This window comes from Labeo rohita, chromosome 10 (assembly GCF_022985175.1).
Source record: "Labeo rohita strain BAU-BD-2019 chromosome 10, IGBB_LRoh.1.0, whole genome shotgun sequence".
Lineage (NCBI taxonomy): Eukaryota > Metazoa > Chordata > Actinopteri > Cypriniformes > Cyprinidae > Labeo > Labeo rohita.
Window position 1 is genome coordinate 18,820,005 of NC_066878.1, and position 22,271 is coordinate 18,842,275.

At 36.5% G+C, this 22,271-nt stretch overlaps 2 protein-coding genes across 4 annotated transcripts in view; one reads left to right on the forward strand and one right to left on the reverse strand.

The window, feature by feature from the left end:
- Positions 1-1,684: 1,684 nt before the first annotated feature.
- Positions 1,685-5,296, reverse strand: snx18b (sorting nexin 18b). Its single transcript, XM_051121713.1, has 2 exons — positions 3,632-5,296; positions 1,685-2,350 (listed from the first exon to the last, which is right to left on the reverse strand). Exons 1-2 carry the CDS (start codon positions 5,073-5,075, stop codon positions 2,103-2,105), a joined length of 1,692 nt encoding a protein of 563 aa, XP_050977670.1. The 5' UTR covers positions 5,076-5,296; the 3' UTR covers positions 1,685-2,102.
- Positions 5,297-8,138: 2,842 nt separating this feature from the next.
- The window catches only part of arl15b (ADP-ribosylation factor-like 15b), a 73,162-nt gene continuing 59,029 nt past the window's right edge, over positions 8,139-22,271 (forward strand). The window contains exon 1 of one of the 3 annotated variants that reach the window (XM_051121718.1): positions 8,139-8,541. In XM_051121718.1, the coding sequence (XP_050977675.1) occupies positions 8,434-8,541 (108 nt within the window). In that variant the 5' untranslated portion in view covers positions 8,139-8,433. Of the gene's footprint in view, positions 8,542-10,979; positions 11,256-21,073; positions 21,338-22,271 lie in introns of those variants that run through there. The other 2 variants (XM_051121716.1, XM_051121717.1) reach the window with 2 other exon arrangements.

Genomic DNA, 22,271 nt, shown 5'->3' on the forward strand with positions numbered 1-22,271 from the left:
ATTGAAATTCGAATGGTTGGGGGTGGGGTAGGGACAAGGTGGGGGATTAGCCTAACTTTAGCGATGCAACACAGAAAACCACTTTTGGGATGCCTCAAAGAGCCGCAGCGCGGCGGGTATAAACGCAAGCATTGACTAGAGTGGCTGTGATCAGCTCCGGTGGCCGTGTTGGAGCCGCGCCATACACGTGTGATGTTCTTTGCTCGTTTTCTGTAGCTGCTTTTTGAATAACTAAGGAAATTTAAACATTATAATTAGTAACTTACGCTGTTTTTATTCAATTGTTGTCATGTTAAATACAAATTAAGTCATTAAAAACATTAGGCTGCTTTTAGCCTTATGCTGGAGCACATTTCAAGTAATGACACTAAGTAAATAAATAAATTAGCACGATAATATCATGTATTGGCGATCTTGCAGGCTGACGATAGGACCCAACACTGCTGTAGTGTATTATTATCCTCAATGCATCCTAGGTGTATATGACTTCCAATAAAGGACTCCTCAATAAAGCCCTCCTGTAGCGAATCGATGCGTTTTTAAATATCCATATTTAAAACGTAACAATCACTTTAATCTAGCTTGCGCCAACAGTTGTACATGGAACTTGCTGCTTTGGCAAGGGGCGTGGCAGTACTGAAACACTGTCTAAGCTGTACGCCAATCAAAACGCAGTGGGACAGCTAACCAATCACAACACATTTAATTTTTCGGAAGGCGGGCTTAATCAAACCTGGAACTAATAGACCCATTTGTGCCAAGCTTGGGAGAAAGGTATTGTAATAATGTAAATTATGTAAAAAATAATTTGTTTTTCGAACCACGAAGCATGAGAGCATGTTCTAGTACACCCCCAAGACAAAATCAAGACTTCTCTCATTGGTCATCCTTTTCACCAGTTTGCTTTTGTTCTTCTTTGAAATTAACTAGACCACTACTGTACTGAATTTACACAAGCCAGCTATTTGCAAGATAAGAATTTGGAATAACCATTTATTTACACTGATGTGTAATCCTGCGTTACATTATCGAAGTGAGACAATGGAAACAATCTGTCATAAAATTTATGATAACACAATCTGTTGATTGCTGTATTACTAATTATGATGACTTGATTAATTGGTTGATTATTTTAATGGTTGTGCTTTTTGTCAAATACATATTTAAATTTAGCTCTGTTTTGTTAAACCAGCCAATAACAACTGGCAGACCACTGGGAATCTTTCACGGACCACCAGTGGTCCAGAGCTTGAGAACCACAGTTTCATTTTTAAGGTTTCACTTCAGTTTTTATTGCTCGTACAGCTGGGCCCTTGTGCTCTTAAAATATATACATGTAGTGCTCATTTGCTGTTTTTAAACTAACTAAAATAGTTATGCTGTTACATAGAAATCTAAAGTGAATAATGAAAGTGCTGGTAAACTAGTACGGTGAGTGATCCTCTCTGCCTCGTCTGGAATGTCCTCTAGATAAAGAGGGTTCAGCCCATGTTTTCTAGGTCATTGTTCCTTTGCACTTCTCCTCCAGGGCTGAGAAACAATGTCTCGTCTTTCTCTTAATGTAAAACAGACACAGGCCTCTCCCCCAGAGCAGATTAGATAAAGGTTAATAGCAGTATAACTTGCAAGGATCATAAAGAACCATATTTGGCAGACCGACACAATAAGACATTCAAAAGCATAATGTATCTTTATATCTGTATTAAAATTCATTGGAATCAGAGAACAGTTCAAATCTATTCTTATTGAACATCACCACAAGTCCATGAAATGAGTCCATCGATAGAGAGCACATCAGTACAGGCACACATTTATAAGTAATCAATGTAGTTTATATCAACCATTACTTAAAATGTAAATTTAAAATTGTGATTATGTCTCAAGGGTTTCAACTCAAATTAATTGTGACTGTTATGTAGATTCAGATTATATAGTATTTTACTCAGTCTACATTGTAAGGACCATTGTAAATTTCTGGCACACGCTTTCATCATTTTTGTTCTCAAGCCACCCCAAACACGCCTTCAAGACATGAAGTGCATTTTCACGAATCTATAATAAAAAGGTTGCTTATTTGTGTTGTATTCCACTTCTGTAACATCCTAAGCCTGATCATACATGTCCAAGGCTTCCTCCAACTTGCCTGTGATTTTCTGAAAGAAGCTGATCTGCTGCTGTAGGAAATGCTGCATCTGTGCCTTGAAGTCACGCACGCGTACACGATGAAAGTGCTGGATCTCAGCTAGCGTGGCACAGGAGATGATGTTGCAGCGGTCGTGGATGCCTCCGCCTGCAATGCCATCTTTTTCCTCCCCATGTTTCTGACTCTCCTTGGCCTTCGTGAGGGCTCCTGGAGAAAGACAGTGAACAGAAAGGGAAAAATCAAGGAAGGTTTAGTTAAAGTCTGTAACACCCAAACACATCTGCAAACACACACACATGCACTCTGTGAGCTTTCCATTTTGAACATACTAAAACGCAAGCTCAGACCAGTCATGCTTCTGATTTATGGCTTACAGCTCTCTTTGGAATGTCTCAAGTAAAAATCAATATTCCCTGTGCACTTTAAATGAACTGTTTACTTTCTAAATTAACGTTCCTGACCTTATTGCACATGACTTATCAGTTCATTAATATTTTGAATTAAAAAAAAAAAAATTCATTGGAGTCTTACATCAAAATCACAACTTGCTCTGCCTTAACAATTTTCATTTAACAAGTACCTTTTGCTTTGCAAACCCTCCTCTCCAACCTGGCTCCATTATGTAACGCCTGCTTTTCATGATCCAATCAATTCCAGATGGAGAAAAAATCCTGGTCTACATTTTTTTTCTTGCCAAATATCCTGTTTCACTCTGCAATATTTCTGATTACGGAAGTACAATCAGTTGTGAATACAGTACAGCGAATGTTTAGTTAAAAGTTGTGTTTCTACATCCAACACATTAGAATAACTATGTCTGTGTTAAAATGTAGTGTAAGCGTTTACAGCTACCCTGTGCTGGGGCCCTAAGCTTCGGATTAGAGGCTTCAACACAAAAGCTATCCCAGCATCAGTTGTTTTATGTGGACAAGCAATTTCTCATACTGAACCGCAATAACTTATTGCGTCATATAAACCCAGAGATATGATTATACAGAAAAGAATGACATTGGTTAATTTCATGTCACAGTAAGGGGAAAATACATTAGTCAGAAGTATACACTTCCCCCACTAAAGAGATGTGGGAATTACAACAGGGTTGGCAACTTTCCACCATACCAACACACATCTCAAGCCGCAAGAGCTAGCAGGCCTCATATGCTCTCAGGGAGAAATCAGGACATGTCATTTGACATACTGCCGAGAACCTGTTGCTATTAGGTCTATCTAATCTAAAAAGCGGTTTGCTAGGAATGCATCCTTTTATTTCAGTACGAATAAGATGCTTCTTTAGTTTCATGAAACAGCAAAACTGATTTAGGTTTCCACTTAAATATTAACTTGACATATGGCGGGTTGATTGGGTAGTGTGTTATTTTTTTAAGCTGATGGCATGCACATAAACTGCTGACCTACTGACCTATATATTCACATTTTATGGCATGCCATTCTGACAAGCTGAGCAAACACATTAGAAAAATCCCAAACCTTTCTGAACATGGATAATGTCTGGAAAGTTTGCGAGGTGGCCCTGGTAAATCGCTAAGAGATCGGAAATTGGCTCCAAATCCTGACGAGGCTGCTCTGCGAAGTAATCCCCAATGGTCTCGTAGACTTCTCCAGTGTTTGCCATGGCCTTGTTTAATGGAGCTGAATATACTTGCTGGTCGAATTCAAAGGCCTGACTTAGAAGTCTGAAAGCCTGTCCAACTCTCTGATATTCCTTTTTAAAACCAGTGATTTGCTTTCTGGCGAATTCGCCAATAGTGGCATTGAGCTGTATGATGTTTTCGTCCATTTTTTTGGTGAACGCTTTGAAGCCATCTACGTTGCCTTCCACCTCCTGTAAGTCAAGCGGTAAAGCTGGAGGACAGATAGTGAGGAAGAAGTTAGCGCCAACCAAGTCGTCCTTCTCTGCTTTTCGCTTGCCTTGCTTCCAAGCTTTCTCGTCGTTACTGCTGCAAGTGAGAAAATGCTGGAAAACGTCACACTTAGATAAAATAGGATGACTTGTCATGTGATTCATCCACCATATTAAACCTTTCCGCCTCTTAGAAATGAAATCCTCTTCAAATCGGCCTGTCGCTTGCTTCTCAGGCAAGTGAGGAACCGAAATGACGGGGAATTTTTCTACGAGCCGCGCATAAAGCCAGTCAAAGTGCTTGTATCTTCTATTCACCTGGCTTTGAGTATGACTAGGCGTGAGTCCGTACGACATATAGCTCTTCATCCCTTTGAATTTGGTTTGTTTTGTAGGATCGTCGATAGTGCAGGTGAATGGATACGGGTTCTCTTGCCATTCAGGACCGTATTGGCCCATAACCACAAATATTTTGTCTCCATCTCTGACCAAACCTGAAGCTTCACCCAAAACGAACGCCTCGCCGCCTGACTTTACAAAGGTCGAAAACCTATTGAGATTTTTACCAACTGTTCCTGTGTTTTTGGACTGTTGCGCACTACCACGTCGAGAAGCTGAGGTGCTGGTAGTGGGATATCCCGCTTGAGCATTCCCGCGTTTTTCAGGTGTTCCTCCGTGTTCATCCGCCGCTACGCCGTCATCCCAGTCATCGTCCCAATCCTCGTCGCTTCCCTGGCTCGTTTGAAAACTGTGTCGCTGTTGTTGATGTCCCTGGTAAACTGCAGAATGAGTGGGTGTCGACTCATTTGAGGTGTCCCTCCTCTGAGGGCTAGTTTGGTGGTAATAGTTCTGACTAGCGGATGTCCCGTTACCGTGCAGTGATGTGTCAGTCCTTATAATCTCCACGTATGATGCAGGGAAGAGTCCCGTCTCACCTCTGCTGTTCGTGCCCTCCAACCAACCATCGACAACCTCTTCACTACACAAAGTTAGAACTTCATTCTCTTTCACAGAGATCTCGCCGGGATTTTCAGAGATAAAGTCGTATAAAGCTCTCGCTCTGAGCGCCATAGTTGTATGGAAAGGCTTTGTAAACTCAGTTTACAAAGTTGCAATACACTCCTCCGCGCCGTCCGTTAAATCAGCCTCTTCGGGAATTTATGCCCTTTGTTTTCTACCAAAACACGTCGAAAACTTTTTAAGCCATTGTCCCGTGAAAACACTTTGAAATTCCTCTCAGAAGAGTATTGAAAAGTGAGGTTTGTGTACGCCTGCCTCTCTTCGCTGAATGCTCTGTGCGGTCCAGGGCAGAATAATCGAGGGTGGAGCCAATCAGAATAATCAGCCTGGGGTAACAAATAAACCCCAGTGCCCCTTCATAGAGCAATATGACTTACTGTAATCATTATATTCGTATCTAGTTTTACCTTTCGACTCATTATATAATATTAATAACGCATCGTTACATTTTATAATATTTTATAATAACTTTGTTATCATAACATAAGTCTATAGCAGTATCAGTATCAATAATTATTTATTACTGTTAGAATGTACAGTAATATTTTTCAACAATTTTTAAACACATAATGAACTTAGTTAATCATTCATATTTTTTTATCATTATATCATAATATTTTTTCTTGTACTTTGTACAAACAAATGCTCAGCACGTATAGAGCATCAGTATCAGTAAATATTTATAGCAATTAATGTTCATTAATATTTTTTAAAACTTTTTTAAAACATTAACTGTAAACATGATTGTTAACTGAATACTTCATAAATAATTCTTTGAAGTGTAATCTCTTTTTTCTTGTACTTTGTAAAAAAATGCTCAGCATGTATAGCAGCATCAGTATCAGTAATTATTTATAACGATTAGAATGTTCATTAATATTTTTTAAAACAATTTTATAAACATTTACTGTAAAAATGATTGTTAACTGAATACTTAATAAATATTTTTTTCAAGTGTAACCTCTTTATTCTTGTACTTTGTAAAAAAAAAAAAAAAACACTCAGTACGTGTAGCCGTATCAGTATCAGTAATTATTTATAACTAATTTTTTTACTTTTTTTTAAACATGTACTGTGAAACTGATTGTTAACTGAATAAATATGCCTAATAGATAATATTTTCAAGTGTAACCTCCTTTTTTCTTGTACTTTGTAAAAAATGCTCAGTATGTATAACAGTATCAGTAATTAATTTATAACTATTAGAATGTTCATTAATATTTTTTCAAACATTTTTAAACATTTAAAAATGAATAAAAATGAATACTTAAATAATTCTTTCATATGTAACCTCTTTTTTTCTTGTACTTTGTAAAAAAAAAAGCTCAGTATGTATAGCCGTATCAGTATCAGTAATTATTTATAACTATTAGAATGATATTTTGTATTTTTTTTTTCGCTTTTTTTTTTAACATTTACTGTAAAACTGATTGTTAACTGAATAAATATGCCTAATAGATAATATTTTCAAGTGTAACCTCCTTTTTTCTTGTACTTTGTAAAAAATGCTCAGTATGTATAACAGTATCAGTAATAATATTAAATTAATAGTAAATTAATATTTTTTCAAACACTTTTAAACATTTAATAGAAAAAATATTCTGGTACACTTTACAATAAGGTTATTCATCTTTGTTAATGTTTCTTAATGAAAATATAGTTGTTTATTGTTAGCACATGTTAATTCACAGGGCACTGATGTTAACAAGTACAACTTTTGATTTTAATAATGCATTAGTAAATGTTGAAATTAACATTAAGATTAATAAATGCTATAAGTATTGTTCATTTCTAGTTCATGTTAACTAAAGTAGTTAACTAATGTTAACTCATTAAACTAATTGTAAACGGTCACCATTTTCAAGTGTAAACCTCTTTTTTCTTGTACTTTGTAAAAAAAGAGCTCAGTATGTATAGCAGTATCAATATCAGTTTTTTATAAATATTGTGGCTGTTCATTAATATTTTTTAAATAATTCTTTTAAAATGTACTGTAAAATGAATATTTAATAAATAATATTTTCAAGTGTAACCTCTTTTTCTCTTGTATTTTGCAAACAAATGTCTTTCATAGTTCACTTAGCCTGGATTGGGTGTTAAGAAGATTGATGTGTGTTGATTAAAAAGATCATCAGCATAACTTCACTGGCTGAAAATGTGTAAAAGGCCTAAACCATCACTGTGCCAGATTTAATATTATCTTGAACAGACACATAATACCTATGAAAAGTAAAACATGAAAATTATTGTCAAACATGCATGCCATATAAACGTACAGAGCATTTTATTGACTTTAACAGAACTATGCACTACTTATGCTAGCTAGCATTTAAACTTTGAACTTAATTTGTACCAGAACTGTACTTTTATTGCACCGTGTTATTATGGCCTGTTCACCCAAATGAGTATTACTGGTCATACGTTGCTTCAAAACATTTAGACATAAATAAAAATGATGCAGTATGTTAAAACATTATAAGAACGCCCACTATTTAGATATTTTTAATTGGTAATCATTATGTTTTTAGCATAAACAACATGTATGAGTATGTGTTTTCCCTTTATTTTGACCACATTATATAATCTAATTAATCTGTACTAAATTTCTAAATATGTGTATTTAAAACTTAAAGGTAAACACAAAGTTATGCATTATAAAAGAAACTAGCAATGTTTCTATGAACATAAGATCTCAGATTACACAACACTAGGTATCCTGTCACTTTTTTTTTTTTGAAGAATAATACATTACTTTAACCAGTAGAGGTCATTGTCAAACAAAAATCTGGCAGCGTTAGTTCCTTGTCACGTGATGTAAAAGAACCTGTAGACGCGCAGCTTTTCGATACGATCTGCTATCACGTGATCTCTAAGACGTTCGCAAAACTAGCACGTACACGTCGTTATCAATATTAGCGTACACAAAGATAATCATTACGTTGAAAGCGTTGAAAGAGCAGCCACTTATATGAGCTAACGTTATCGGTGCAAACACTTAAAGGGAGTAAAAAACAAGAAAGAATTTCAACCCGTGTTGGATGAATGAACGTAATATTCAGCGTGACAGTGACGTCACGTGGAAGTCGTGACGCTTGAGCTTCTGTGGCTCGCGATCACACAACAAACAGCGCCTCTCTCCGCCCACACCATTAAAGTGTAGTGCATTCGCCGTACATACATCCGAATTATTACGACTTGAAATATACATATAGTCATGTTTGTGAATGTATTAAAAGCCTGAATCTTTTTTATTCACATGGACTTGTTTTAGAATCATAATCGCGCGTGGGACTTATAGAGGAAGAGGAGTGCACAGCTAACGCTGCTAGCCGCTTTATTCATATTTTATTTTTCACATCTGAGAGGCGGGGAATCCAAAGCCAAAGCCGTCAAAAATCGAGACTTTTGGATGCATTCAATCAACACCAGCGTTTCATTTCAAAGTCGCCTTATTTCAGGACTTCTGCTTCCCGGAGACAACAGCAAGAAGCTATCGAGGAATTACATGGATTATCTGGTAGAGTGTTTCTCTTTTTATGTCTTTCTGAAGATGTCCAGAGTCTGTAGGATCAGGTGGTTTTTTTTTTATTTAGCCTGGGTCGATATTGTTTTTGAACAGTTGTTAGGGTTTGTTTGCAGCTATTGCAAATATACTGAGTATATGGGTGAAGTCACTTACAGTTTCTTGTTTGTTTTGCTTACAAACAAACCTAAGCCAATAGAGATGGGTGTCCAGAATGCCTTTCCTGATATACCAACAATTTTTGGGCACGCCTTTTATGCTTTTTATCTATTTTTGTCCTGCCTTTTTGAAAAATGTAAACATTCAGTATACAATTTTTCACATTAGATGTATAGTAGTTTGCTGTAAAATAAGATCTTTTTTTTGCTTGCAAAACTAATTGCATCCACAAATCAGGTAACAAAACCTATGCAAGTTTTAAAGGAATAGTATAACGTTACTTAAGAATGAAAACTCTGTCACTATTTACTCACCTTCATGTCCTTCAGAACCCATATGACTTTCGTTCTTCCTTTGAACGCAAAACAAGCTGTTTATATCAGAATGTCCAAGCTGCTCTTTTCCATACAGTGAAAGTGAATGGTATGGGAACTAGTTTTCATCTTTTGTCCTTTTGTCTCCCAATTCAGACTTGGTTCTTGCAATTCAGAGTTTAAAAGGCAGAATTGCGAGATATAAACGTAATTGTAAGGTATAAACTCAAAAATGTGACTTTTTTCGTGTAGTTTTAAGTTTACACATCACTTCTGAGTTTGTATCTCGCAGTTCTGACAGAATTCTGAGTTTACATCACTGTTTCCACCACGGAATGAAAAATAAAAAAAGGTAATTGCATCTTTTTATCTTTTATCTTCACCCTTTTTTTTTTTCTGGCAATTGCGAGCTTATCTCACAGTCACAATTTTGACTTTTCTTTGTAAGTTGTGAGTTCATGGCATTACTAGTGCACTTTCACTTTAATTTTATGGAAAAGAGCAGCTTGGATGTTTCTGCTAAACATCTCCTTTTCTGTTCCTCTGGTGAAGAAGAGTCAATGATGACATGAATGTCGTTTTTGCACGACCTGCACTACCAGTCAAAAGTTTTTGAACAGGTAGATTTTTCACTTCTGCTCACCAAGCCTGTTTATTTGACTCAAAATACAGCAAAACCAGTAATATTGTAATATTTACTGTTACAAATAACTGATTTCTATTTGAATTTATTTTAAAATGTAATTTATTCCTGTGATCAAACCTGAAATTTCAGCGTCATTACTCCAGTCTTCAGTATCACATGATCCTTCAGTAATCATTCTAATACGCTGATTTGCTGTTCAAGAAACATTTTTTGTTATTATCAATACTTAAAACAGTTGAGTACATTTTTTCAGGATTCTTTGATGAATAGAAAGATCCAAATAGCAGCATTTATTTGAAATAAAAAGCTTTTGTAACATTATACACTATACCATTCAAAAGCTTGGAGTCAGTATAATTTTTTGGGGGAAAATTAATTATAGAAATTAATACTTTTATTTAGAAAGGATGCTTTAAATTGATCAAAAGTGATGATAAAGACATTTATACTGTTACAGAAGATTTCTATTTCAGATAAATGCTGTTCTTCTGAACTTTCTATTCATCAAAGAAACCTGAAAAAGTTCTACTCAGCTGTTTTTAACATAATAATAATAATAATAATAATAAATGTTTTGTGAGCAGCAAATCAGAATATTAGAATGATTTCTGAAAGATCATGTGACTGGAGTAATGATGCTAAAAATTCAGCTTTGAAATCAAAAGAATAAATTACATTTAAAAAAATATTCAAATAGAAAGTAGTTATTTTAAATAGTAAAAATGTTTAAAATTTTGACTATTTTTCTGTTTTTTGGATCAAATAAATGATGCAGTAGAGACTTCATCTCAGACTAAAAAATAATTTTTCCTGGCAATTGCAAGCTTATCTCACAGTCACAATTTTTGTCTTTGTCATGACAACACCAGTGTCCTTTCACTTTAATTTTATGGAAAAGAGCAGCTTGGACACTCTACTAAACGTCTCCTTTTGTGTTCCTCTGAAGAAATAAAGTATAAGCTAGGTTTCAGAAGACTGGTGAATAAATGATGACATAAATGTCAGAAAATTTAGTTTTCTGGATACATTTGAAGCTCATTTGTTTTCAAAATGTACACTTGTTTAATGTGACCTTGTTACAGTCTATTTTAAATGTATTACAATCTTTTACTCTCTCTTCAGTTTATTACATTTTAGGAGATTTATTATCTAGATATCATAGTGACATAAACAGCCACTTGTGGTTATCACACCATGCACAAATTTTCCTGGAATGATATGTGGTCACCGATCACATCTAATGTTTTTATATCACAATATGTTTATTATCAGCTTATCAGGCCTCTTGAACTCTTTCAAAGTCCTTTTTGCACGATTTGTGTTATACAATTCGCTTACAGCACTCAGTTTGACGGGAGCGCTGTGCTGTCGTGTTGGTGCTGCTCCGTTGAATTCCGGTGCCAGTTAACTTCTCGCACATTTGGTGCTTTGATACTGGACTTGGACGTATGCTTCCTAGGTCACAGAGCTGTTTCCTTTGGGATATTCTGGTCAGGATTCTCAGAATAGAACCATTTCCTCAAGAAACGGAGCTGAAAAGGGACTGGAAGTGCTGGCAGTGTATGGATTATAAGAGCATGCTTGATTACGTAAGTTTTTTGTCCGGACAAATCCTGCTTTTTAAGAAAAAGAGGATGTTGTCAAATCCTTTATCTCACAAGGTTTAAGTCTTCAGTTGATAGATCATAAATTCAAAGTGTCTTGTGCTTCTTGAGGGTAAGACCTACTTTTGTTTCACTAGAATTGGACTAAAACAAACCACATGTGCACTCTAGCATATATTTGTATTTAACAGGTTGTACACAACTGTAAACAGACTTCATGTCCTAGAAAAAAGGTTTTAGCGTGCTCAGTGAAAGCTTTATCATTGTCAGCTCTTGGGATTCATGCCATGCATAGTTGGTTCCCCTCTCCCCAAAATGGGTGGAGCTTAAATCTGTGCCTTTGTAGTTGGCATGGAAACTACATCATTGTATCTACAATTCTGGTATGTTTTTTCCAGAGCAGCGCGCTTCCTTTACACGTTTTATGTGCTTGCCATCCGTGGCCAATGGTTTTAATGTTTGAGATCAGGTTTGAGTTCATTCTTCTTGGTGTCCCCATGGTTTTCCATTATTAAAGGACACAGTGGATTCAGTGCAGAATCTTAGCTCGGTTTAATTATGGATCTGGCCTCATTTGGTCCAGGCTCTGCTTATTTAGAAATGAATGGGAGCAACAATGATCCTATTGTATTGTGTTTAGTTACTTGACTCTGGTTAATTTGTGAGAGAAATCTTAATGTATTCGAGCATTTGTCCAGCAGTCGTTTTTTGGTGGTCGTCTCATTAAATCAAGCCGGATCGCGTACTGCTGCTGTATTCTTTTAATCCTTTCAAATGTTATTCATTTTACAGGCAACTGAGCTAATTTACAGCCAAATCGGAAGCTTTATGTAATGGTTAACTGAGGAACTGAGGTCATACGTCAGCAGAGAGCATGTAAGGTTAATAGTTTTCGGGAAGTGATGCACATTTTATTTTCTTTGTCAATGTAATACAATTAATTTTTCTCATGAATAACAAAAGATAAAAAGGCCGTACTTCCTGACATATATCTTTGAAAGGCAGAGTTTTGGTTGATGGGATGAAGGGTTTTTTATGTAGTTAGCGAAACATTATTGCTTCGCTAACTACATAATTGCTTAATAACAAGTTCCTTTCCTTGTTATCTGGTTTTAGACACATGCTGCTCTGTATTTTTGCATGAATCCATATTTTTTTTCAGTGCTCCCATATCTGCTGTGTTTTTAGATTACCTTTGCCATCATCTGACGCTCCCTTAAAGTTAATCTTTAAACGCATGAATAATTTAATAACACTGTTAAATGTAATCCTTAGCAGGGAAAAAAAAAACAAAAAAAAACATACTGTACATTATAATGTTGTGACACCTAAATTTAGCATTTGAATACATTTTTTTTTTTAAATATTTTTTTTAGTATACACTGCCATTCAAGTTTGGGATCAGTAAGATTTATTTTTTTTTATTTAAATTTTAATTTAAATTTTTTTAAAAGAAGTTTATGCTCATCAAGGTTGAATTTTTGATCATAAATCCAGAAAAAAACAGTATTATTGTGAAATATTATTTCAGTGTAAAATAACTGCTTTTTGTGTGAATATATGTGACCCTGGACCACAAAACCAGTCTTAAGTAGCACAGATATATTTGTAGCAATAGCTAAAAATACATTGTATGGGTCAAAATTATCGATTTTTCTTTTATGGCAAAAATCATTAGGATATTAAGTAAAGATCATGTTCTATGAAGATATATTGTAAATTTTCTACCATAAATATATCAAAACTTAATTTCTGATTAGTAATATGCATTGCTAAGAACTTAATTTGGACAACTTTAAAGATTAAAGACTTTAAAGACTTCTCAATATTTAGATTTTTTTGCATCCTCAGATTCCAGATTTTCAAGTAATTGTATATCAGCCAAATATTTTCATATTCTAACAAACATCAATGGAAAGCTTATTTATTCTGCTTTCAGATGATGTATTAAACTCAATTTCAAAAAATTGACGATTATGACTTGTTTTGTGGTCCAGAGTAACATATTATAAAATGTAATTTATTCCTGAGATGAAAGCTGAATTTTCAGCATCATTACTCCAGTCTTCAGTGTCACATGATCTTTCAGAAATCATTCTAATATGCTGATTTATTATTATTTATTATGTTGAAAATTGCTGCTTAATATGTTGTTGGAGCCTGTAATATCTTTTTTTTCAGGATGCTTTAATAAATAAATAAGTTTAAAAGAACAGCATTTATTTAAAATAGAAATCTTTCTATTACAATAGAAAGTGGTATTTTAAATTGTAATAATATTTCACAATATTATTGTGTTACTAATAAATGCAGCTTCATTGTGTGTTAGAGTCTTCTTTTAAAAGCATTTTTAAAAAATGTATTTTTAAAAATATCATTAGTTGCAGCTCTAATCCCTAACAGGCATGTTTCTGTCACCCATCATACTGCCCACCCCTCTTCAACAGTGAAATCTCTTTATCCTAAAGAATAAAGCAGCTTCTGGTTTTACTTAATGGACTTTTATTATCATAGCTGGTGGACATGGATATTGTGAGTGAAACTGGATCAATGGCAAATGGATTTTATGGTAATAGTAATACATTTTATGACAGAAGGCAATGACTATTTACTGTTCATATGGACTATTTCAGTGTGTTAAAGCCATTAAGCAAAAAAAGGCAGAATTATGTTTTTGTTTCATTGTTGACGTTTGTATTTTTATGTGAAAAATCATATTGGCTCATGGAAAATATGTGTCCTGGAACATTGTGTTTGAATTGTTTGTTTAACTTTCACCCTGGTGAGCATTAAAGCCTTGGTTTGCGTTTAACTGCCAAAAGCAACAGCAGTAGTTGTGAGCTCGGCTGTCTGTTTGAGCGAGAGAGCAAGTCAGGCAGTGTAATGAGGAAGTCAATGACTAGAGGTAAAGATCCATAAATTTACTATTATAAAGACACTTTATTCAAATGTATTTGATTTCCTGTGATTGAGTCCTTTAACAAGCCAGCGTATGTTGGGTTTTGGGTGGGATGGTGTGTGCTAATGCCCCCAAGATGAGTCTTAACCGGTCTTATAGCAGGGCTAATGAAAATCTGACTTTTTTCGTGTTTAAGTGGTATAGTTGAATCCCCAGTGCATGTACCAACCCAGAAAATGTGAAAAAAGGATAACCCAGTAACTGTTTTGGTAAGCCTTTTCCTGCACGCATGTGGAAAAACAAGCGCTTCAGATTTCGCTACCCTGGAGACATAGATAGGGGATCTTATTATAATGTTACCACCCTTTAATCTGCACATTTCCACCAACGGCGCTGTTATTTTGATTTCCCAGGCAACAATGGTGTACTAGTTCTGACACCATGGCAAAAGTTTGAGCAAAGCATGCTAACTGCTCTGTCGTTGGCTGCATTGATGAGCATAAAACACTATTTAGAGTCCCAGCCTCAGAGGAGACAAAACAGCAGTGGTTTTATTGATTTATTTACTGTATATTATGCTGCTGCCACTCAGATCTGCAATTTCTGTTTACCTTCACAGACATAAGTGACTGTTTTTGTAATTCCTGTAATTCCTGTGTGTTTTTAACATAAACCTGTGTGTATCTGACAGTTTAAGCGCAATACGACATGAAAGAGAACTTAGTTTAGTACTCACATGCTGTGTGGCAGCAACTTTCTGTGCACGTGCCTAGATAAAAACCCTAGAAGTTTAAACTGATATATGGCTTTAAAACGCTTGATTTCAGCGCAATAGACATGATAATCAAAATCTAACAGCACAGCCCTATTCTGGAAAAGGGGGTGGGGAGCAGCAGCTCATTTGCATTTAAAGACACATGAGCGAAAACAGTGTCTTTCTGTTTAAAAATAGGCTTTTTAAAAATGATATGATAAATGATCTGTGAGGTATTTTGAGCTGAAACGTCACAGACACATTATGGGGACACCTGAGACTTAAAGGATTTGTTCACTTACAGAACAAAAACTTACAGATAATATACTCACCCCCTTGTTATGCAGGATGTTCATGCTTTTCTTTCTTCAGTCGTAAAGAAATTTTTTGAGGAAACATTTCAGGAATGTTCTCCATATAGTTAACTTCTATGGTGCCTGTGATTTTGAATGTCCAGATTTAAAAAATAATATGCTTTTTAGCTCTGCCATGCGCATGTGTACCTGTGTAATCTGGGTCAATACAGTTAGGGTAGGACGAAAAACTCCCATCTCATTTTCTCTTCCAACTTCGAAATAATCATCCTACATCGCTGTTTTACCTTTTTTTGTAAAGGGCGTTTGACCTTCTTTCCATGTTTACTTTGTAAACACTGGGTCGATACTTCTATAGCGATGTAGGATGATTTTTAAAGTTGGACGAGAAAATGAGATGGGAGTTTTTCGACATACCCTAACTGCATTGACCCAGATTACACAGGGTATGCATGCACATGACAGAGCTAAACACGACAAGCATTTGAGGTTAAGAAGTATATACATTTTTATTTTTTTTTAGGAAATGACATCGTTTTGCTAGATAAGACCCTTATTCCTTCGGCTGAGATCGTTTAGAGCCTTTTGAAGCTGCATTTAAACCGCATTTTGGACTTTAAAACTTGCGGGCAATATAGAAGTCCACTATATGGAGAACATTTAAGTTTTAGCTTAAAATACCCCACAGATCATTTATTATATCATTTTGAAAATGCCTATTTTGAGTGGAAGCAGAAACAGGCCGTTTTCGCTCTTGTCTCTTTAAATGCAAATAAGCTGCTACTTCCCGCCCCCTTTTCTACAACAGGGTTGTGACATTTCAGCTCAAATCTCAGATACTCTGTTTGGTTTTGATTATCATGTATATCATGCTGAAATCATGTGTTTTAAAGCCATATCAGCAGTTTAAACCTCTGATATATGACACATCCGAAGCACACGGACAGAAAGCGGCTGTCACACGGCATGTAAACACCAAACTAAGTTCTCTTTCACACACAAGTTTATGTTAAAAACATGCATGGGTTACCCAAACGCAGTCGGTTATGTCTGTGAATTTATCAGCATGTTTATATTAGTGATAGCAACGTAATATACAGTACCTATAGTTCTGTTTGAGTCTACACTATTAATATGACCCAAACAATAAAATAACGTCACACTTTACAGACTCTGTGTTCGGTAAGATCATGATTTATGGGGATTAAAAAAAGGAGCGGGCGGATTTTTGTTATTATAGCGTGGTTGTGTACACATAAATTTATGTTCAAACAATATGTGAAAGTAAATTTTGCATAATAAGTGCCCTTTAAAGGTTTGAAGTATCTTTTGCTTGTACTCTCGAACTTGTTGAACTCAAACTTGTTGCCCTGTAGTTTCAGGCTAGATTATGCACTGATGCCATTAAACAATTATCTCTGCATCCGTCTCTTGATTGGAGACCATCTTTAGCTTTGCAGTGCTTACGATTTAACTCCAAATCTATAACAGTGCAGACCAATTTCTGCTCTTCCTAAATGCTTTATAATTAGCTCAAGCGTATTAGATTTCTCAGGCACTCTAAAATTAGAGTTGTCCTGTCCCTGGTGTATTTTCATACTATCACACCTTGGATAAAATTGAGAGGTTTGACACAGAAGCTCCTGAGCTCTGTTTATACAGCTGAAGACCAGGTTCATTCTGATCGATTATTCGCCTGGTGGTTTTTCCTCAGAGTATGTCACTGGGGTAGTGGAACACAAGTCTCATCTTCTCAAGACGTCTTTGGATTTCCTAGCTGGGTTTGGAAACTTCATGACATGCTCTATCATGTTACACATCTAAGGTCCTTCACTTAGGGTTGAGTTCCTCTCGGGACTTCCTGCAGTATGAGAAACTCCGTTCCCCTCATTGGTGTCTCTGTAGATGTCAAACTATAGTCTGGAGAAAGCATTAGTGCATTGTGTATCAAAAAAAGTGCTAATAATGCAAGTTTTGTCTTTTATGTTTTGTCAGGAGGTGACCTGCAGAGATCTGACCTCATATCTCCCACTGATAAAATCAACATGAAGAACATTTCTTTGCTTAGTCAGGATTTAATTACTTAGGAAGGACATAATATATAGAATATGAGATTGGTCAAATGCAACATATTATCTGTTTTCTCAAAAAAAGAAAGACATTTTAAATGTGAATTATCTGCTAAAAGTGAACTTTTTTGTGGCCTCAAAACAAACAGACATGGACTGAACAAGGTCTTTAGGCTTGTCTAATGTGGGTCATTTGTGCCCTGTGCGATCTAGTTTCAGTGCTAATGGTGTGTTAAATAGTCGGTTTATCAGGCTGATCTCTTAATGGATGCTCTGAGGTCACTAGTCACAGTGACTCTCATGTTTATTCAACAGGCTCAAGCCCAATTTGATTTGAAGGCCGTGACAAGCTTCACTGCTTGAGTGAAAAAAAGTGGAGCATTCATTTGGACCACAGAAGCCCACAGGCTATGCACCTGTTCTTCTGTCTCAGCTGCTGAAGGCACAACCATAGACCACCCACACCTCATTCACTGACTGTCTGATGCATATTGCATGCACAAATCGTCAGGGCTTCCTAAAATCGGGGCTAGAAATAAGAGCTTGTAGATTCAAACCCCATCTAGGTTGCTTCAAGGTGAAAAACTGTTAGATAATTGACAAATTGTAAGTCTGAGTTAATGTTGCTAAGTGAATGAATGTGAGCATGAAAATATAAGCAACCTCGCAGAGATCCCACCCTTAGGTTGGAGTTCTCTTTGTTTACCTGTGGTTATGGTGTGAAACCAGTTAGGTGGTGTTTTTAGTGTCACTTTTACACACCAAATGACCTTAGTTCATAGGCTAGGTTAAAGTGGTTTATATCCAAAAGCATGCATGCAACTCAAAATATGCAGACATGGTTAAGCAGGTCACTGTTCCAACCCAAACATCAGAGTGGGCCAGAAATGTGATCTAAGCGAGTTTGACTGTGAAAAGACTGTTAGTGCCAAACAAGGTCATTTGAGTATCTCAGAAAATGCTAATGCCCTCAGTTTTTTATATTTCAGGGAACATATGATACACTGATATTAAGAAGGAGAGACTAGAAGAGGATAGAGTACTCTTCTGGAGTCCACATGCTATTAAGTCTAAGACCAAAACCATGAAAATATGGTTATTGTCTTGGTCTTCAATTCTGAGTCCAAGACCATATTTTCATAGCTTTTGTCTTGGTCCTCAAGTCTCAAATCCAACAAGACCAATATCGTGAAGCTATAGTCTTGGTCAATGAGTCTGTGTCCAAGATCTTGGCCTTTTTTCCTGACTTGAGAAAGAAGACCATGAATATGACATTTAAACTCAGACTTGAGACTTTGAGGTCTTGGCCTTGTCAGACTCAAGAGCATTTGGACTCGGTTTATATATATATATATATATATATATATATATATATATAAGCTTTTTAAAATGTCTAATTTAAACAACAGAATAAGAACAAGTAGGATAAGAATAAGTTAACAATCAAATGAAATTAGCATTAACAAAATTAATTTGTACTACAGAGGTGGCACAGAAGAACACAAAAGTGGCTTGTAGGCATATTTTCATATGTTTAATGAGGCTCAGAGGTGCCATGAGTGCAATCAAATTGATTAATTCATGTTTTAAATATAAAAATTTGAATATAGGAATATTAAATTATTTAAATAACTGAAAAGATACTTTAAAAATAAAGCTAAAATTGGTGGCGGCAAGTCACTGACTTAATTACTGAATCATTCATTCATTTGATTCATTCGAAAGTAAGTGACTGTCTTTATGAATGGAAAATTGAATCATTGACTCACTAGATTCGTTTAAAAACGCACGTTCATTCATAAACGAAACACCGCTGCTGTGTTTGAATGGAGATGTGCAGCGGCTCAGTTGTGACTTGTTTCAGATTATTTTTGACAACAAAATAGAGCAAAATCAGGCAATAGTGTTATAGTCAGACAACGTAAGTCGCTTAATATTAACTCTTTGTTTAACTGTTGTATTAAATCAATATCTCATTTACAAACTCCCTTAAAAATCATTAAAATCTGTCACTCATCTTAGTTCATCATAATCTCACAAAGTTCCATTATAATCAACGAAAATCTCTAAACTGCACAATGAATCTCTTATTTACACTCTCTCTACACTTTGTTTATAAAAGGATTTCTGAGATATTTCTGTGATGCATTACTCAACGTTGCAAAAACACAGAAACCTTTGAAGCTCCCCTCAGCGCAAACACAATTATGCTGATAGGGTCAGTCACACTGGTGCTCCTAAATATTTTTCCATATTCGCACGCAGTAGTTTTAATGGTCGCACTGTAGAGCCCTGAACTACACATTCTCTAGTCTACGTTCAAGACTGTATATTTATGGTCCACACAAAGCTGATGAAAGCAAGACCTTTGACATGAACTCAAGGACCAAGACTATATTTGGTTCTTAGAGTGTGTTCACACTTGTAGTTTGGTTCATTTGGTCCATTCGTTCCAGACAAAAAAGGAAACATTTGGTCCTGGTCCACTTAGCGTTTAAACTGGCACTGACAGCGAATGTAAAGATACCAAACCTAAAGGCATAGCAATGCGTTCGCAACCTGATTGGTCGGGTTGAATGATGTATATTTTGTGATTGAACTCACCAAACACTCCAAACAAAAGAAAAAGGTGCGTTCGACTTAAAGCAGCACTGCGAGTGTATGACATCAAAGTACCCATTCACTGATCGGTCCGCTCAGCACCACTTTAAAGGGGTCATCGGATGCAAACTTCACTTTTACCTTTTGTTTGAACATTAATGTGTGTTGGCAGTGTATGTACAAATCTACCCTACAATGATAAAAATCCCTGCAGTGGTTTTCTGTAAAAATAATATCCCCTTTTTCAAATCAAGCCATTCTCAGATGCTTGTTGGTGTGGCGTCACACCTACAGAGGCCGCTCCCACGATAGTTGATTGACATGAGCGTCCTACCTCAGATCAGCTGTAACAGTCCGACCTCCATTGTTTCGATGCAGGAGCAGGGATGTAAGTTAGACAAGAATATCTTGTCAATCTCTCAGAGCAGCAGAGAGAGGAGAGGGGTGGGGCGAGCGGAGCTCATTTGCATTTAAAAGATCAATCCCTCAGAATGGGATGATTTTGCAGAGCTCATTTAGACATGGTAAAAAGAATGTTGTTTTACACAACCATTGAGAATTTTTAACCAAACTATATTATAGACTTTTCATGAAGACCCTGAAGAATCATATCAACTTGTGGAAAATGGGCATCTGATGACCCCTTTAAGTAATCTGCTGTAACCCAAAAGCAGCAGTTCGCTTCAGGAGGCCTTTATTACCCCCCCCCCCCCCCCCAAAATCCCACCTGAGCAGTGTGAAGCACTTTTTGTGATGTATGGATGCACTTTATTGGACTTCAAAATCTCAATAGCCATTCGCTGCTATTATAAAGCTCGGAAGACATTTTTTTAGTATAATTCCGACTGTATTCATCTAAAAAAAGAAAGTCATATACACCTAGGATGACTCAAGGGTGGGTAAATCATGGGGTAATTTTCATTTTTGGGTGAACTATGCCTTCAAGCCCATATACTTAGACTGGTTTTGGGGTCAACTGTCTTTGATCAAATGTGTTTAATATGAGTGTTAAATTAACACATTCTTGCATTCGAAAACTGAAGGTTTTAACATCACGCAACTAGTCAGTTGTTTGATGACTATTAAACCATCATGACTTATCCTTACAGAGAACAGAGTAAGAAATCATCCAGCAATCTGTTCTGTGTTTTTCATTTTCGTATGGTACAATACAAGGGTGGACGACATCTCTGGCAGACGCCAGCCCACACTGGAGACTGGCTGGTGTTGGAATGGAGACGCTATCCATGTATTCTGCGCGCTTCACTTCCGTGCTTTGATAAGCCAGGATGTGGCAGTCAGGTCGCAGAGTTCCTCTCAAGCAAGGAATATCCCACACTCCAGTAGGGCTAGTGGGACCCAGGAGCTGCTGGGAATTGGAAGCCTCGTCAGACCAAACAGGATGCCTCTCCAAATACAGCCCATCAAAGGTGGGAACTGGGTGTAAATCATCACAGAATAGGAAAACAAAAAGAAACTTCCTGTATGAGCTCCCAGTGCACTGGGTTTGTAGGCTGCCCCGGCCATTCCAGATTCAGCGACCATAACTCAAGCAATCGCTCACTGGCCAGTCACTCGCTATTCAGAAAGTCTAAATAAAATCCCCATTCACCGGTTATTTAGGGCACGGCTTGACCTTGCGGATGATGTGATTGTTTGATGGTTCCTAAGGCCTGAGAATAGCGTTGTTATCTGAAGTGTTCTATCTGATGTTTGGAGATTGAAGCCTATTATTCAACATGTTTAAATGCTGAAGGAGGGGTAACGATGGAGATTTATAGCCTAACGCCATCAGTGCAGGAGCAACGGGGGGAGCTCCAGCTTAGCTGGGCATTGTTGAGCCCCTTCCTTTTATCCCACTGGAGTTTTAATACTGTGCAAATCCCCATGCGCTCTATTGACTCAGAGCTCCACTACGGTGATATGGAAGATATTCACAGCGTATCCAATCGCCTCCATGAATCAGCATGAGAGGCAGAGTGAATGTTCTCAGCTTACTGTTGAGCTACAGCTTTCAATCCTTACTTAAAGGGGTCATCTGATGCATTACTCGCTTTTACATGTTGTTTGAACATAAATGTGTGTTGGCAGTGTGTGTACACAAACACCCTATAATGATAAAAATCCACTCAGTTTTTATCTTTATAAGTAATGTCCTCTTTTTCAAATCCAGCCATTCTTAGCATCTTGTCAGTGTGATGTCACACAGACCAAGGCCGCTCCCACGATAGTTGATGGACACGGCCGTCTCACCTTAGACCCGCCCTGAGTGAGTCCGACCGCCATTGTGTCGACTCCAGTGCAGGGAAAGAAAATACAATACAATACAATACAATATTTATTTATAAAGCACATTTAAAAACA